Source organism: Catharus ustulatus, chromosome 2 (genome assembly GCF_009819885.2).
Source record: "Catharus ustulatus isolate bCatUst1 chromosome 2, bCatUst1.pri.v2, whole genome shotgun sequence".
NCBI classification, from domain to species: domain Eukaryota; kingdom Metazoa; phylum Chordata; class Aves; order Passeriformes; family Turdidae; genus Catharus; species Catharus ustulatus.
This window is the reverse complement of record NC_046222.1, coordinates 171,853-188,007: the sequence shown is the minus strand read 5'-3', so window position 1 is coordinate 188,007 and position 16,155 is coordinate 171,853. Positions and strand designations below refer to the sequence as shown.

Sequence of the window (16,155 nt, the reverse complement as noted above, 5' to 3'; positions counted from 1 at the left end):
GTGCTGGGAAATCATTTGAATATTTAAAGCTATTTAGAAAGCCTGAGGTTTTGTTAGATCAGCAGGATAACATCGTAATTTCTCTTATTTTCTTACTGTGAAAGACTCACATGCAGTGTTCCTTTTTCCTTTTCATCCTAGGTGAAGGTCAGCTTTCCAGCATGTCCTGGCAATTCTGCAAACTTGTCCAAGCAGATGTTGAATTCCTTGCCGAAGGAAGTCAGCGTTCCCGCTCTGGAGCGGTAAGCCCACAGGCTGACAACCTTTCTGATTATTCTCAGGTCTCAGAAAGACCTCTCTGAAGCAAATTGACTCTACTGGAAAAACAGTACACTCTGTCAAAGTGTGTCCACTGTGTGTGGGCTTAAAAATTAGTGGGCATTCCCTTTCCCAGTGAGAGGGAGGTGCAGGAGGTAGCAATCCTGGGACAGATTCCTTTTGACACAGCCTAGATGTTCTTTCCCTTGTCATTGATGCTTCCTGATTTGGTTCATTGGCACCCTTGTAAATTAGGATTTAAATGATGCCATTGTTAAAACAGGCAGGGTCTTTCTCCAGGCCCTGATAAGAATAAGGGTTGTGTTTGTATCTGGTTTTGTTTTGATAAGTTAAAATTAGCATAAATCCCCTTGATTTTACCGTAACTTCTGTCCATGAGCAGTGAATGACAGCTGGTGAAATGCTGTGGTGTTGCACATTACAGGAGTAAGGCTGTCAGATATCCTGCAGTAATTCTGCTTTCTGCCCCTTCAAATGAGTGAGTGTTTTAGTTCATGATCTGTTTATTTAGCTTACAGAGACGATCCTTTTCCCATATGTGTCTTTGAAGTTTAGAGGGACTGTGGGCCACCACTATGGGATCTGAACAACTGGCTTGGGAGCTACCAGCAGGCGTGGAAAGCTCCCTACCAGCCCCACTAACTTGATTTTGGTATAAATCTGAAACGCTGAATGACATTCCTGTGCACATTTGGAAGAGCTCATTTCACCCATCGGTGGCTCTTCAGTGGATTTCACGACACTGACTTTGCACAGGCAGAGGTTCCAGCCTGGCTTTTGGTGTTAAACACAGGCCTGTTTTTGGCAGGATGAGCCCTCCCGGCACGCACAGGGCTCGGCACGAGGAGCACGTGCAGAACGTGCGCAGATTCCATGAATCCCTGCAGCAGGAAGGGAACGCGCGCCGGGCAGCCAGGCTGGACTCGGCACCGCCGGCCTCTCGTGCTGCTCTGCTCACTGCTCTCAGGTAAAGCAGGCCTGGCCAGCAGGGCAGAGCTTGGGGGCCGTGGATTCTGAGGAAGAGAAGGGGACACAGTGCAATAACCGATGAAGGGGATGGAAAATCCGGGGCTGGGTGGGGTGCTCTGCAGCAGGACTGAGATGCTGCAGCAGTGTGGTGAGCTGTTGGAGGGGAGCAGCAGCAGCAGTGTTTCCAGAGCTGGAGGGAATGCTTGGATTTGTCCATTCTGCTGTCACAGAACAGGTGCTATGAAGGCAATAGTCCCTTCAGGTGACTTCCATGGGTACAAGCACAAGGCTGTGAGCATTTCTGGGGTGCATGGGGCAGTATATCCTTTCCCATCAGCATGTTTTTCTTCTTGCTAGAAGCACTGTTCTCTTGACTAGATTCTAGGTTTAAATGAAGCATAAATTTAGAAAAGCAGTATTTATTATGTGTAGGAATAGAGGAGTGAAAGATTTCCTGAGGTATTTCATCCCTTCCCGTGCTACCACAAGTAATGTATCTTAAAATCCCTAGATCTTAAACACAGAGAAATCCTCAGATTTTTATCAAGCTCAGCTGTAAGTCAAGTAATATCCTTGGCTTTGACTTTTGTTGGAAGGTCATCTCAAATCCAACTCCTTTGATTAAGTAAGTTTAGAACTAGTTCTTTTTTGGCTTGCAGCCTAAGTTCCATAGCCAAGTCAGGACTTTTTCTGGAGTGCTATCCTCTTGCTTAGAGCAGTTTCAACACTTACCTGCTCATCTGCTTTTCAATAAAAGCCTTTGGTCTTTTATTTGTATATTTCCATGTTGTTGGCTAAAATGATCCAACTTAAATCCAACTGCCACAGGCTTGTTTTCCCCCTCTTACCAAATTTCTTACTACTGCTTGCAGAAAAAACTTGAGTGAGCTGGATGAGGTTCAAAGATACTTCAGTGAGAAGCTGACCAGGTCTTTCCCTGACTTCAGCACATCCAGACCAAGCCATGAGGAGTGTGAGAGTGACCCTCAGGGCTCGATGAGCAGAGAAGCACATCCCAAAGGCTGCCATCTTCTGGAAAAATCCAGTCAGTTGGTGTCTCAGGTCAGCAGCCTAATCAATGGTGAGTTGTTACTGTGAGGAGCAAAATGATAAGGAAATGAAATCCCTGCTGATGCTTTTAAAATAACTTACCAGACTGGAGAATAAACTGGAGCCCAGAGCTTCAGTTCCTGCCAGTTGGAAAGTTGTTCCCTGCTTTTTCTGCCCATGGCTTCTTACAGGGTAGCAGCATTTCCAGGAGATGGAGTTGAAGGGCACATCCCTATTATGCCAGAATTTACCATTCTTCTGTCACCTTCCCTTTCCCCACCCCCTCTTTATTCTCCAAGGTTTTGCTCCTTTTATTTCCTTTCTCATCCTTAGCAATTGTTTTTACTGCTCTTTTACATGCCTTCCTCTACAATCTGTTCCAGACTCCTTCTTTCCCAAATGTCCCTCACCATTCCCTTGGAGCAGGACTTGCCTCAAAATTGTTGCCCACTTTACCTGATACTGGTGAACTCAGTTCTCAGAGGATGCAAGCAATTAACAACATCTGCTCACTGGGAAGCAAAAATAAGGAATTGTGACTTTTTAAAGAATTTGTAACCTTTCCCATTAACTTCATCCTTAATGCTTCTGGTTTTTCCTCAGCATTTCTGTTCTTCTGGCCTTGTCAGTGGGAAACAGAGCAGAACATGCTCACATCAGCAGTGTTTGCAGAGCTGTGCATGTTTAGCTCCCAACCATCATTACATCTAGGACTTTCTGCCAAACCCCCTAATAAATCAGATTTAAGCTGAATTGTTGCTCCGTGCATTTACTGATGCTGTTTTTTGTTAACCAGACTTGCAGACTATAACTAAAAACAGCAAAGAGGCTTATGCTGTACACCAGGACAGCATGAGGAAGCAGGGTGCTGTGGATGTACCCAGCTGGAAGGAGGAAGGAGCCAGACCTGAAGTTCCTGATCAGCTGGAGTCGGATGCGCCCGGCGTTTCGAGGGACACGCGGCAGCCTGGGAGATCTGTGTTTGAGAGACACATGCTGCACCAACTGCTGGGCCCCATTGTTCCTGAAGATGAGCATCCAGAGGGTTGTATCCAGGAGGATGAAGGTGCTTTTGCCATCCAGCCACACAGTGAGGAAGAATACGAAGAAGACGTCATAGAACCACGAACTCTTAATGAGATAACGACTGTAACAGACAGGACGAGCCCCTGGTCCAGTGTGCTCTCTGAAACAGGGCAGGGGGCTGAGCAGCCTCCTCTGGAGCCCAGGCCTGAAGATCAGCACTCCATAGATGCAGGAGGTTTCCAAAGAGGGACCAGCAGCACCTTGTCCAGCATCCTGCAAGGCGACAGCCAGAGCGTGCTCAGCGCCCTGAGCCCACCCGTGAGCCCCCACGCAGGTGGGAACAGTCCCTGGGCAGCAGCAGGAGACTTCCAGACCTTCAACAGCAGCACGGGAACAGCAGAGAAGGAGCTGCATCCACCTGCTGGGCAGAACCTCTGGAACAGAGCACTGAGCACTGAACCCATCAGGAGAAGTGTAGAGCTCCATGCAGGCTCTGAGGAGCTGCTGCCATTCCCAGGAGACAGGGGTTTGACCAACGGAAAAACCACTGAGGGAGAGGAGGAGGAAAATGCTGAGGTTGTAAATGGAGATCATCAAAGCAAAGAAGGAAGTGGTTCTGATGAGAACTGTGTTGGGAGTGTATCAGCACAAGCTGGCTCAGAAAGAAACTGTGAGAGCTTCCCTGATGACAGCAGTGAAGACCCAGTGGAAGGCTCAGAAAGCTCCATCAAGCCAAAAATCCCTTTGTATCCTTTACTCTGTTCTTAAACACTCCTTGCATTTGATGACTCTTCTGCTTAGTTAGAATGTCCCTGGCCTCAGGACAGAGAAATTTTCTATGTGAAGCTCTTCCCTGGGAAATGAATCCAGACCTGGTGGTCTGGCAAGGTGTTGGAGGACCCCATTACACTGTTTCACAGTGGTGATGACTTTCCTAAAACTTGTAGCCAATAAATTTTGTGATTTGTGAGAGTCACTTCATTTTGGGTAGTTCTGACATGTCTTCTTGCATTTTTTTTCCCCTATGTTAGAGCTCTTGTGTTTCTCCTGCATTAAAAAACATTCTTTATTTTGCTTTTAAAATACTTCCTAATGTTTCTTGCACAAATTACGAATCTTCGATTAAGTGTTGGAATTTTTGCAGGATGAAGTCCTCTACAAATTTGTGAGGTATTGTTTTAAACAAGTCGGTGTCCCAGGTGAGAGAACCAAGTGTTAGAACAATGGAATATTGATTAAAACAAATGAAATTTATTATTTGGGACCTGTTAACAGGTGAGGCTTTTTCCCCATCTGGATCTCCGTGCAGCTGCGTACTGCCAAAGGTTGTTCCTTAACAGCTCTGCTCAGATCTGATCCTGTTGTTGTTCCCAACTTCTTCCTTCCACCCCAGGAGATGGAAGCCTCCATGAGACTGCTCAGCACTTCTTCTCCTCCTTCTACATCTCCAGAAGTAAGTATGGCATGTCCTTTCCTTTATTGTCCAATTTAGTCCACTCCTTAAAGCAGGAACAGAACTTCTCCCTTCCTTTGCCTGCCAGCACTGAACTTAAATGTGATGGCTTTCAAATTGTGTCAGGGGGATCTTCCCAATAACTCTTCTCTCCATGAGGATGGTTTTTAACACCCATGCCTGCATTGTCTGTGATCCTTGTGCCTTTACACCACCCAGTTATTCATGAAATGTAGATGAAATGGAGGGGGCTCCTGGAGAGGTATCTTGTAATGGTTCTGTGACCCAGGGAGTAGCAGAATAACGTGAGTGATTGCTCCTCCTGCACCAAAGCTATGGATTGCTGAGGATTTGTTATGTTTTCTGGTCATGAAGATTTATTTACTGTGAGAGGTTTGTGGCTCAGTTGTTTCGACATCTACATATTTATTTTCAGTTCATAAAGAGAGGTTATTAAAAAGAGAGTGACTTTTTACACAGACAAATAGTGATGGGATAAGGGGACACTGTTTTAAATTAAAGAGGGGAGATTTAGTTTGGATATTGGGAAGAAATTCTTTACTGTGAGGGTGTGGAGGCCCTGGCACAGAGTTGCCCAGAGAAGCTGTGGCTGCTCCATCCCTGGAAATGTTCCAAGCCAAGCTGGATGGGGCTTGGAGCCCCCTGGTCTAGTGGAAGGTGTCCCTTCCCATGGGAGGAGTTGAAATGAAATAAGCTTTAAGGTCCCTTCCCACCCAAACCATTCTGGAATTCCATGATTCTTTTCCAGCCCCAGCTCTGCTGTGGGTGTGCAGCAGCTGGGCTGTTTGTTTACCACTCCCAGATAAGGTGATGCCCTTGTTCCTTTCCATGTGACCTACGAAACAAGCACTTCCAGGAGCATTTGTGTCACTGGGAACAGCTTGCCTGATGAATCAAAACAGACTCAGACAGGCTCTGATAGCTCTGGAGTCACAGACACCTGTGGTGTAATACTAATACCAGCTTTTCTTGAATCCCCTCTGTGCAGCTCTGAGCTGAGTGGCTGGAACTACAACCCAGGAAGTTATTACTGATTAGGTAAAATGTTAGCAATGAGCTATGTGAATATTTTGATCTTAAAGTACCTAATTTGAGGATTAGCTGTCGCTAATCCTTTGCTGCAGCACTTGTAGCTGAGACAGGCTTCAGTTGTGCCTTGTGCATCAAATTCTCTTTGAAGAACCAGTTTTTCACTGCTACCAATACATAGAGTTCAGAAAAAATGCTTCCTCATAGTTTTGCTTTTAATTGGGACATCAGCTTCTAAATCTGGATTTGGTTTGGTTCTGCACAGGTCAGCAAACACCAAGTGTGACAGCAAGGCTGAAATCTGAGCTGTCCTCGGGACACCACAGCCCTCACTCACTTAGCAGCTGGCAGCCATCTCTCCTGGCCTTCCTAGTGCTCCTACCTCCTCTCCCTGGCTTGTCTGACTCCCTGCTTTCCCCATCTTCCTTCCTGGAATGACAAAGCAGTGCTGAGGTGTGGAGCTGGGCAGTCACAGCAAAGGAGCTGGCAGCATTTGAGGCAAAAGTGTTGTCCCAGCTCATGGGGCCCTGAGGAGGTGCTGCAGCAGCTCAGGCTCAGCATGGATGCTGTGAGCACCTTCCAGGGATCAGAGTTTTGTAGAGCCTCACAAAACCTCTTTGTTTTTCACTTATTTTCTCCACTACATCAAACTAACGCTTCCCATTCTTCAGATCCTTCCCAACTCTTGTCTTCACGCTACTCACCTGCTCTGAGTGTGGCCTTGAGGATAGGTTTGAAAAATCAGAGCTTTAATAAACTTTTCCATAAAATGCCAAGGTCAAGAACCTCAAAACTTCTCTTGTTCCATCCCCTGCCGTGGGAGAGATGCCTTCCACCATCCCAGGCTGCTCCAAGCCCTGTCCAGCCTGGCCTTGGACACTTCCAGGGATCCGGGGGCAGCCACAGCTACTCTGGGCACCCCCCACACCCTCACAGGGAATTTCTTCCCAATGTCCCATCTAACCCTGTCCTCTGACAGGGGGAAGCTGTTCCCCCTTGTCCTGGCACTCCAGGCCCTTGGCTAAAGTCTCTCTCTAAATACTGTGATATTCCCGCCTCCCCCACCTCTAGGAATATTCCGAAAGAATAAGAAACTTGTGTGGAGACCAGTTTTACACAGAGTAATTCATATTTGTGTATACATAGACTTGCCTTCAGTGTAAATAGAAATAACACAACCTTGGGGCAGATTCACAATAGCAGGCTTTATATGTTCCAGAAATGCTGATGGCAGCAACTGCCAAAACATTCTTGGTTGTGTTGTTTCTTCTGGTCTGCTGGATCTTCCTGATTTCCTGCCTGGAAAGCAGGAGAAGGTGCAAGGCCAGTGCCAGGGTAGGCTGTAGCCTGCTAACACGGATCTGTTTGCCCTCCATCCCTGTGTGCAAACAAAACTGCCAGCAAACTTGCTGAGCCACAGGGCTGAAACCTTCTCTGCCTCCAAGGCTGGAATTCTTTGACCTTGGAAGAAACCGTGTCCTCTCCTGACATCCTCATGAATCTGCTTTAGTCCAGCCCCTGGCACACAGGGATAAATCCTCGGCTGGTGTCAGTGTCCCTGCCATTCCTATAAAAAGAAGAGTGAAGTGTGATCCTTGGTGCTCGAGTCCCCTTTCCTCTTGCATCTTCCCCATGGAGCATGTGTGCTTCCTGGCTGAGCACCAGACACTCAAGAGCCTGAGAGACAGAGAGGGAGAAGCCTGGGATGGGCACTGACCAGAGCCTGTTCTGGGGTGGGGAATGGTGTAAACACGGCTTTTCAGATGTGTGCTCTGGAAACTATGCAGGAGGATAAAACTGGCACTCAGAAGGTGCCTCTGAGAGGGATCAAAGGAAGGTTTGATGTCCAAAAAAGAACAGGGGAGCTGGGGAAGGGTCTGGAGCACCAGGAGCAGCTGAGGGAGCTGGGAAAGGGGCTCAGCCTGGAGAAAAGGAGGCTCAGGAGGGACCTTCTGGCTCTGCACAACTCTGACAGGAGGGATGGGCCCTATTCCCAGGGACTGGATGGCCACAATTTGTGCCAGGGGAGGTTTAGGTTGGATATTAGGGAAAATTTCTCCCTCCAAAAGGTTGAACAGTCCTGGCACAGCTGTCCAGGGCAGTGCTCAGTCCCCCATCCCTGCAGGGATTTAAAGCTGTGTGGTTGTGGCACTTGGGGACATGGGATAGTGGTTGCCTTGGCAGTGCTGGGGGGAAGAGTTGATCCGTGATCCTATGTGTCCTCTCCAACCTCAGTAATTCCATGGTTCTGTGATTCTGGTCATCTGTCTGAGCTGGGAGTGCTAATGGTGCTTTTAAACCTTGCTCAGTTTGAGTCCCACCTGTACATGTAAAATAGCAGCAAGAACTGGTGTTACACCTTTCCTACAGCTGGAGGTTCATTTTTAGGAAGGTCATTAGGATAAATACACACCTGTGAACACCACTTCACCCTGCACTTTGGGCAATGGTAGGAAAATGGGGAGAACTGTATTTTAGCTGGTCATCATTGAAACAACATGCCAGTGGTGTTTTCCAAGCACACCTGGTTTCCTGACTTTGGGAGCAAACAGACTGCTCTCCTTTGCCTCATTGGCATCAAATAGCACCAGGCACCTCCTCTTGTGTTTCGACTTTGGAGTACAGAGCATTTTAGGAGTATTAGATGTCAGGAAGGAATTATTGACAGTGAGGGAGGTGAGGTCCTGGCACAGGGTTCTCAGAGCAGCTGTGGCTGCCCCTGGATCCTGGAAGTGTCAAAGGGCAGGGTGGACAGGGCTTGGAACAACCTGGGATAGTGGAAGGTGTCCCTGCCTGTGGCAGGGGATGGGACTAGATGGGCTCTAAGGTCCTTTCCACCCAAACCATTCTGGAGTTCTGTTCCTTACATTGAAAATGGCAGGTGCTGGCTCTCCATCCCTGGCTGTGCAGGACACGTGGCACATGGGAAAGGGGAGCTGTGGGAGGCAGGAAATGCAGTTTCATGCACCTTTGAAATAGCGTTAATTGGCAGATTGGGGGAATTTCCTAGAGAGGGGCTTCCAGATGCTGTGCAGAACTCAGGGATCAGTCACTGCCCCTCTCCAGCCACTCCTGACCTTTCAGCTACTGTCCTGGTCTCTGGACAGCCCTGTCCAAGGGAAGCACTTTGCCCAGCGAGCAGCTCTCTCTGCTGGTTTTTAATCTTTTAATCTTCCTCTGTGGCCAGGTCTGCATTTATCTCTCTTGGCTCCTTACATTTTGGTTTAGGAAATTTCTTCTGGAGAATTGTTTAGAAGAAAGAAGAGCAAAGCAAAGATTTTCCTAATTATCCATGTCTGTTTTTTCAGTGTGATAGACAGGAAAGTATTTAAAATATTTTACCTGCAGGCTGCCACCTGAGCCTGTGATGCACAGGTTACCAAACACGAGGACTGACTCATTCCTAGAAAAGCCATTTCCCTCTCCCAACAGTGCATATCAAATTGCACCAAAACAGGGTCCTGGTGCTGTTTCTCTTGGGAGGGAGCTGGGCACTTCAGGAGACCTTTCCCAGGACTCAGAGAAGCAGCCCAGGGATGTAGGTGAAAGGCCAGACTGGCGGATCAGTTTTCCAAAAGACCTTCCTGGCCCCGCAGCTTCCCTCCCCTAAAGGCTCCTGGAGCAGGATCACTTCTCCCAGTGCTTCACAGGCACAGCCAGCTCTGAACTAGCTGGGGAGAAATGTGTTCCTTTGTATGCTGAAATTACTCTTTTCCTAGTGCTGCTGGGAACATCTGGGACAAAGCCAGGCTGTGGGAGGCTGCTGGCAAAGCAGGGAGGAGATGACTCTGTATAAACCAGGGCTTTTCCTCTCATGGGCTGCTGCTTTGGGGTCCCTGCAGGCAGCTGAGCCTGGACCATCCCATTTCTCATGGAATCACAGTGATGGTTTGGGTTGGGAGGGACCTTAAAGCTTATCCAGCCCCAACCCTTGCCGTGGCTTCCCCTAGACCAGATTGTTCTAAACTGCATCCAGCCTGGCCTTGGGCACTTCCAGGGATCCAGGGGCAGCCACAGCTTCTCTGGGCACCCTTACCACCCTCACAGGGAGCAATTTCTTCCCAATATCTAATTTAAATCTCTCCTCTTTTAGTTTAAACCCATTCCCTGCCCTGTCCTGTCAGCAGGCTTAAGATTTGTTGTGACAGAGCATTGCCTCTGCCCTGTGAGGAGACTTGGTCTTCAGGGTTCTGCAAATTATTAAGTAAAATAATAATGGAAAGCCAAAATGCAGTCAGGTCCCAGTGACTACGCCACTGTCATTCCTTTGGCTGAGGGTGGGTGCTCACAAGTTCAGAGGTCACACACCAGAGCTCCTTTGTGGGCTTCAGATCATTCTCTTTCTCACTGGGGTGTTTTTTTCTGTGTGTCTAACCTGTCACCCTCTGCACAGCCCTGTGGTTTGCCTTGACATGAAACCAAGCACAGGGCAGAGCTCTCACACCTGGTCCCTCTCTCCCCAGAGCAGGAGTGGAGCCGTGCCTGGAGGAATCCCCTACCGAAGAGCAAACCGTCCCAGGCCCAGCCCCGAGCTCTCGGAAGAGGAAACCAAAAGAATCGCCAGGATCTTCTCTGCTCAGCTCTCCAAGAGGGAATAGTGCTGGCCAGAGGCCGTGCCCAGCAGAGCTTCCTAAGCCATGGCCAGATGCATGGCAAAGGCTGAGCCCTCCAGCAAAGGGGAGGCAGAAGCCACAGCTTCCAGACTCTGATTTTAGTTGGCCTGATTGGTTACTTGAAGTCTCCTATTTAGAAGGGCTTAAAGCCTGTGGTCAGCCACAGGGAGCTGTGTCTTGTAGGGGCAGGTCCCCAATGAGACTGTGGGTAACCCACAGCCTGTTACCTGCTCTCCAAGTAGTCCAGGCTTAGGATTTATTCCTGTGAAATGGCTCTTTCAAAAATAGTTGGTGGGCAGCACAATTCTCTGTTTCCACAGGTGCCCACAGTGCTTGTGTGTACACAGGCCAAGGGCACTCTGAAATCTGGTGGGTGTACAAAAGAGGGTGACTAGAAAGATGACACTTGTATATTTATATTTAAATTATTTTGGTATGCCTTTCAGAGAGCAGACTTTGATGACAACAGAGCTCAGTTATTTTTGTACTGCTGTCTCCAGAGTTTGTTTCAATAAAATTCCCCTGGTTTCTAGTCAGCCTGTGCAGTGTCCTTATGCCAGGGCAGGAACCTTTCCTCAACAGGGGACAGGAGTCTCTCCCACGTGAGCTTCCAAGTCAGAGGAATGCTGCTGGAAGCTGGGGTGGCCAGGAGCCCATGGAAAGATCACTGCTTTGCCAAGGAATTGACTATCACCGTGCAGCAGGGGTGAGTCACTTCCAATCTGAGCTGCTTTTCAAACCCAGCATGGAATTCAGGATTTAAGCAGCCAAAGGATCAGCATCCCATTTTTCTCCCACTTCTGCAGTGTTGTTTTCCCAGGGGACACCCTGAATGCGTAATTCACTGCTGGAACAGCTTGCCCTGTGTCTGTGGCCCCTTTCCCTGCCCTTGCTGGGTCGGGATGGCAGGTAAGGCACCCTGTGTCCCTGGGAAGGACAGGAGTGACGTGCAGGCTGCTTTCTGCTGGTGGCATCCCCAAAAAAGACTCGGGCAGGATGCCAGCTGGGCTGGGATCAGTGTTGCACAGGAGGTCACAGCACTGACCCCTGAGCTGGATCTTGGGCACAAGGTAAACAGTGTCTTCCTTTCAGGTGTAGGTCAGCACTGGAGCCGGGCAGGAAAACAAGGCAGGAGCCAGCTGGAGAGGAGTGTTGGTGCCAGGCAGCTTTGTCTGGAGCTCGAGGGAATGGAGCAAAGGTGGCTCCAGGGTGTCAGGAGCACTGGAAGTCGCTCTTGTGCAAGGTGAGCTCTGGTGTGAGTGTGGAGGCTCGCAGCACATCCTGCGGGACCTTTCTGCGTGTGGGGCTGACGAGCACCAAGGGGTAAACACACTGAGCTTTTTAAAAATGGGGGAAAGGGGCCTTGCTTCCCTCCACCTTGTCTTCCAGCCTCTTGTCCTGAGCCCAGTCCATCCCAGCAGCCTCAGACCCAGTGTCTGGCCATACACGTCACGGGTTTGAGGGTGGATTTCACTCCCAGCTGCTCATCCAGCCCCTGCTCCTCCTGAGCTTGGGGAACATGTTCCACCATGCAGAGCAAACCTGCTGGGAGCTTGGCAGCTGTGTGGGGTGGATTGTGGCTCTGTGTCGGACAAAGGGATCCAACCTGCCCTGCACAAAGGGCTCAGTGCTGCACTGCCTCCAAAGCACGTGCTTGTAAAGCCTTTGGGCGAGGGTTTTCTGCATCTCATCCTCCCCAGAGGGGGTTTAGGGTGAAAGCCAGTGTTCCTCCCAGTGCAATGCCGGGGGTCTGGGCAGGACCCCCCTCCCCATGCCTGAGCCCCGTGAGCGGGGCAGAGGGCTGAAATAGCCACCTCATCACGGGTGCCAGGTGAGCCAGTCCCGTCAGCTGAAATGCCACTGGGGCAACCCTGTTTTCCTGTCACCCGATCCCTGGCTGCTGGAATGTCCTGGGAGCTATATAAGGCCGGGGCCAGGGAGAGGGCTCTGAGGGCACTGCCTGTGCAAGCAGGAGTGGAGCACTGTGCCGAGGTCCCTACGGTGAGGCCACGGAGGGACAGGGCTCGGGGCAGGTCACTGGTGGAGATGATCTCAGGGAGCAGGCCCTGTTATGGCTGGGGTGGGATGGGGAAGGGTGGGCATTGCTGAGCCCATGCTGAGCAAGCCCTGTGCCTCAGTTTCCCTGGGACAGAGGGGAGGAGACAGGGCAGGACATGGTTGTTGGGACTGACCAAAGCCATCGAGAGCCACTCTGGCGCGTCATCACCTCCATAGCTGAACAGGACGCTTCACCCATGTGAAGCCCTGTGCTGATGCACCCTCCACAAACCCCTCCTCTCCTTCCAGCCCCTCTGCCACCATGGTGGGTCTGAAGCCCCCCGACGTGCCCCCGACGGCCGCCATGAAGTTCATCAGCGCGGGGATGGCCGGCTGCATCGCTGACCTGTGCACCTTTCCCCTGGACACCGCCAAAGTGCGGCTGCAGGTACGATCCGCCGGGTCCCCAGGGCCCCGAGGGAGCACCTGGTGACTGCCACAGGGCTGGTGGCACCTGGGGAGGAACAGGAGGTGGGGTGATGCACTTGGCACCCCACAGATCCAGGGCGAGGTGAGGATCCCCCGGACCATCAGCTCTGTGGAGTACCGGGGTGTTGTGGGGACGCTGAGCACCATGGTGAGGACAGAGGGAGCTCGCAGCCTCTACCGAGGGCTGGCGGCCGGGCTGCAGCGCCAGATGAGCTTCGCCTCCATTCGCATCGGGCTCTACGACTCTGTGAAGCAGCTGTACACCCCCAAGGGTGCTGAGAGTGAGTGTTCCTGTGCACCGCAGGCCGCTCACCCCGGGGTCCCTGCAGGGCTGGGGGTCCCTGCAGGGCCAGGGGTCCCAACACCCGCCCTCTCCAGACACAGGCATGGGCACGCGGCTCCTGGCTGGCTGCACCACGGGGGCTGTGGCCGTGGCCTGTGCGCAGCCCACCGACGTGGTCAAGGTGCGGTTCCAGGCCAGCGCGGCCCTGTCGGACAGCGCGCCCCGCTACAGCAGCACTGTGGACGCCTACCGCACCATCGCCAGGGAGGAGGGGATCCGCGGGCTCTGGAGAGGTGGGACTGGACAGCGACGGGCACGGAAAGGGGCGGGGTGGGAATAGCAGTGGAAATGGTGATGAGGAAGGGAACAAGGATGGGCACAGCAGGGCTGGGTCACCTGCCCAGGATGCTGCAGGAGGGGCTGTGAGCAGATTCCCAATGCCTCCTCCCTTCTGCCCAGGGACGCTGCCCAACATTGCCCGCAATGCCGTCATCAACTGCGGGGAGCTCGTCACCTACGACCTCATCAAGGACGCGCTGCTGCGGGCACAGCTCATGGCAGGTGAGCACACGGGGACGTGGCCAGGTGCCATCCCCGTCCCTGCCACATCCAACCCCCAGCTCTTCCCCACCTTTAGACAACGTCCCGTGCCACTTCGTGGCCGCCTTTGGCGCCGGGTTCTGTGCCACAGTGGTGGCATCGCCGGTGGACGTGGTGAAGACGCGGTACATGAACGCCAGCCCCGGGCAGTACCGCAACGCCCTGAGCTGCCTCCTGGCCCTGCTCACGCAGGATGGCCCCGCCGGCCTCTACAAGGGGTGAGTTGAGCACCTGCAAACAGATCCCAAACATCCCAACCCACGTGCGGGACTTTGGGGATGTCCCAGCACTCCCACTTCAGCGCTGCTTTTGCCGACACAGCTTTGTCCCGTCCTTCCTGCGGCTGGGCTCCTGGAACGTGGTGATGTTTGTGACGTACGAGCAGCTGCAGCGTGCCATGGCGCTGGCACGGCCGGGCCTGGCCTGAGCCCCTCGGCGCCTCTCGCCCGCCCAGCCAGGCTCAGCATCAATCACGTTAATTCATCAATTATATTAATTGCCAAAGCGCCGGGGAGCAGCGGAGCCAAACACTCGGCGGGGGACCGGAGAGACAGAAGGAAAAAGGATGCTGTTTGAGGAGAAATGTGGGAGAACAGAGGCTTTCTGTGAAGAGTTTTAAGGGATGAAGGAGAAATTGTTTGCTGGCTTTCCAGCCGGGAAGAGCAGCACTTCCCAAGGGCAGTGGTGTGGGCAGACGGGACCAAGCTGGGGGCCAGGGAATTCCCATTATTCCTTTCTGGCGCTTACAATAAATCGCCCCTATGGGGTCTGATCACAGCGTGGCTCAGGGTTTCTTTAACTTTTTGGGTGTTTAGGGCTATTGTCCCAGCTCTGCGTGTGACACCAGTCAAGCTGACGTTCTCTATCACGTTCGGTGCACCGAACAATTTCACACTGATCTCTAATTATTCAGGTCTGCCACAATCACAAACAGCAACTCCACCTTTTGCTCTGCTAAGGCAGCAGATCCTTGACCCATGCCAACCACTCCTAAGCCTCAAATGGTCCCTTTTTAGGACAGTGAAAATGTACATGCTGAGCAGGAGAGGGCACAGAATTCCCTTTCCCTTCTGTCCTGCGACCGCCAGGAGCGAGCTGTCCTGAGCATGGCCCGTACCTGTGTGCACCTGCTGCGCAGAGCTCGTCCCTGAGCGCAGCGCTCTCTGGGTGAGCCTCTGTGCTGCAGGCCATGCCTCTGTGTCTGCATCCCCGTGCCGCTCGTGGCCCGTCTGGGAGTCCTTGGTGCCTTCTTTGGGGCTGAGGAAGAAAGGCTGAGGGGAGGGGGTGTCTTTTGGGGCACCGTGAGGTCCCTGGGAGAGGAGGGAGCCACACTGCGGGGCAGGGGCAGGTGAGTGGGAATGGGGGGTGGGTGGCGCTGGGAGCCCTCCCGCAGAGGGACCCGAGGGTGCCAGAGCCTGCACAGGGCGGGGTGGGAGTAGAATACAGGGAAAATATCAATATAAAAATACTTAAATGGAGCTTAAAGTAAGTGTTTTGTTGGGTTTTATTTGATTAGAGGCAGGTTTTCTGTAAATAATACAAATAATATAGACAAAATAGAAATACACAAACAAACAATAAATATTTACAGATTTACAAATTTATAAATATAAATCCATAAGTGTGAGTACAAATATATAAAGTATATTTGTAATATTTACTAGAAATACTGTTGTATATATTATTATAGTATATCAGTAACACAATATAGATATATAAAGTACAGGTATAAATTAAAAAATATAAATATAAAAATATATTTAAATATAATTTGAAGTAAAGGGGTTTTCTATTTGTATTTGGTTAGAGGCAAGGATTTTTAATAAATAAGATTAAAACTCTATACAAATATAGAATACATAGATACAAATATACATAAAATAGAAATAAATATTAGTAATGCAAAGAGGTGTATAATAAATAAAGAATACTGTATATATGTTATAATGTAAATTAAATTGAATATTTAAAATATCTGTAGATTATGAATGAATGAATATAAGGGAAAGATGAAAAAATAGATATGAAATTTTTATATATACCTAAAGGGCTGTTTTTTTCATTTTTATGTGGTTATTTTAATTTTAGTCTGGGTTTTTTTTGGGGGGCATTCATTTAGGAGGATTTTTTGAAGGATCAGAACTCGGTGCTTTTTGCCGCCCCCCCCCGCTCCGGTCTGTCCCCAAAGCCCGGGCTGAGTTCGGCGGCAGTGTCGCCGCCGTGTGGACACAGCGCGGTACTGCAGCCATCCGCGGGCAGCGCCCTCCCAGTGCTGCCGCCTTGTGGACACAGCGCGGTACTACAACCACTTCCGGCCAGCGCCCTCCCAGTGCTGCCGCCTTGTG

At 50.7% G+C, this 16,155-nt stretch overlaps 2 protein-coding genes across 4 annotated transcripts in view; both read left to right on the top strand.

Moving 5' to 3' along the window:
• C2CD3 (C2 domain containing 3 centriole elongation regulator) overlaps window positions 1-10,976 on the top strand; it is a 35,857-nt gene extending 24,881 nt beyond the window's left edge. Inside the window, 7 exon segments of the mRNA XM_033084639.1 lie at window positions 142-242; window positions 1,088-1,246; window positions 2,121-2,329; window positions 3,095-4,070; window positions 4,675-4,777; window positions 10,296-10,473; window positions 10,476-10,976. Coding sequence (XP_032940530.1) covers window positions 142-242; window positions 1,088-1,246; window positions 2,121-2,329; window positions 3,095-4,070; window positions 4,675-4,777; window positions 10,296-10,473; window positions 10,476-10,693 — 1,944 coding nt within the window. The 3' untranslated portion in view covers window positions 10,694-10,976.
• Window positions 10,709-14,587, top strand: LOC117010187 (mitochondrial uncoupling protein 2-like). 3 transcript variants are annotated; one of them, XM_033084475.2, is made up of 9 exons: window positions 10,709-11,146; window positions 11,247-11,349; window positions 11,533-11,683; window positions 12,748-12,886; window positions 12,998-13,208; window positions 13,306-13,503; window positions 13,670-13,771; window positions 13,848-14,028; window positions 14,112-14,587. In XM_033084475.2, exons 1-9 carry the CDS (start codon window positions 10,994-10,996, stop codon window positions 14,173-14,175), a joined length of 1,302 nt encoding a protein of 433 aa, XP_032940366.1. In that variant the 5' UTR covers window positions 10,709-10,993; the 3' UTR covers window positions 14,176-14,587. The 3 variants fall into 3 exon arrangements, with proteins under 3 accessions (XP_032940366.1, XP_032940361.1, XP_032940377.1); XM_033084470.2 differs by having other exon boundaries at window positions 10,710-11,146; window positions 14,132-14,587; XM_033084486.2 differs by lacking the exon at window positions 13,306-13,503 and having other exon boundaries at window positions 10,994-11,146; window positions 14,132-14,587.
• The last annotated feature ends 1,568 nt before the right edge of the window (window positions 14,588-16,155 follow it).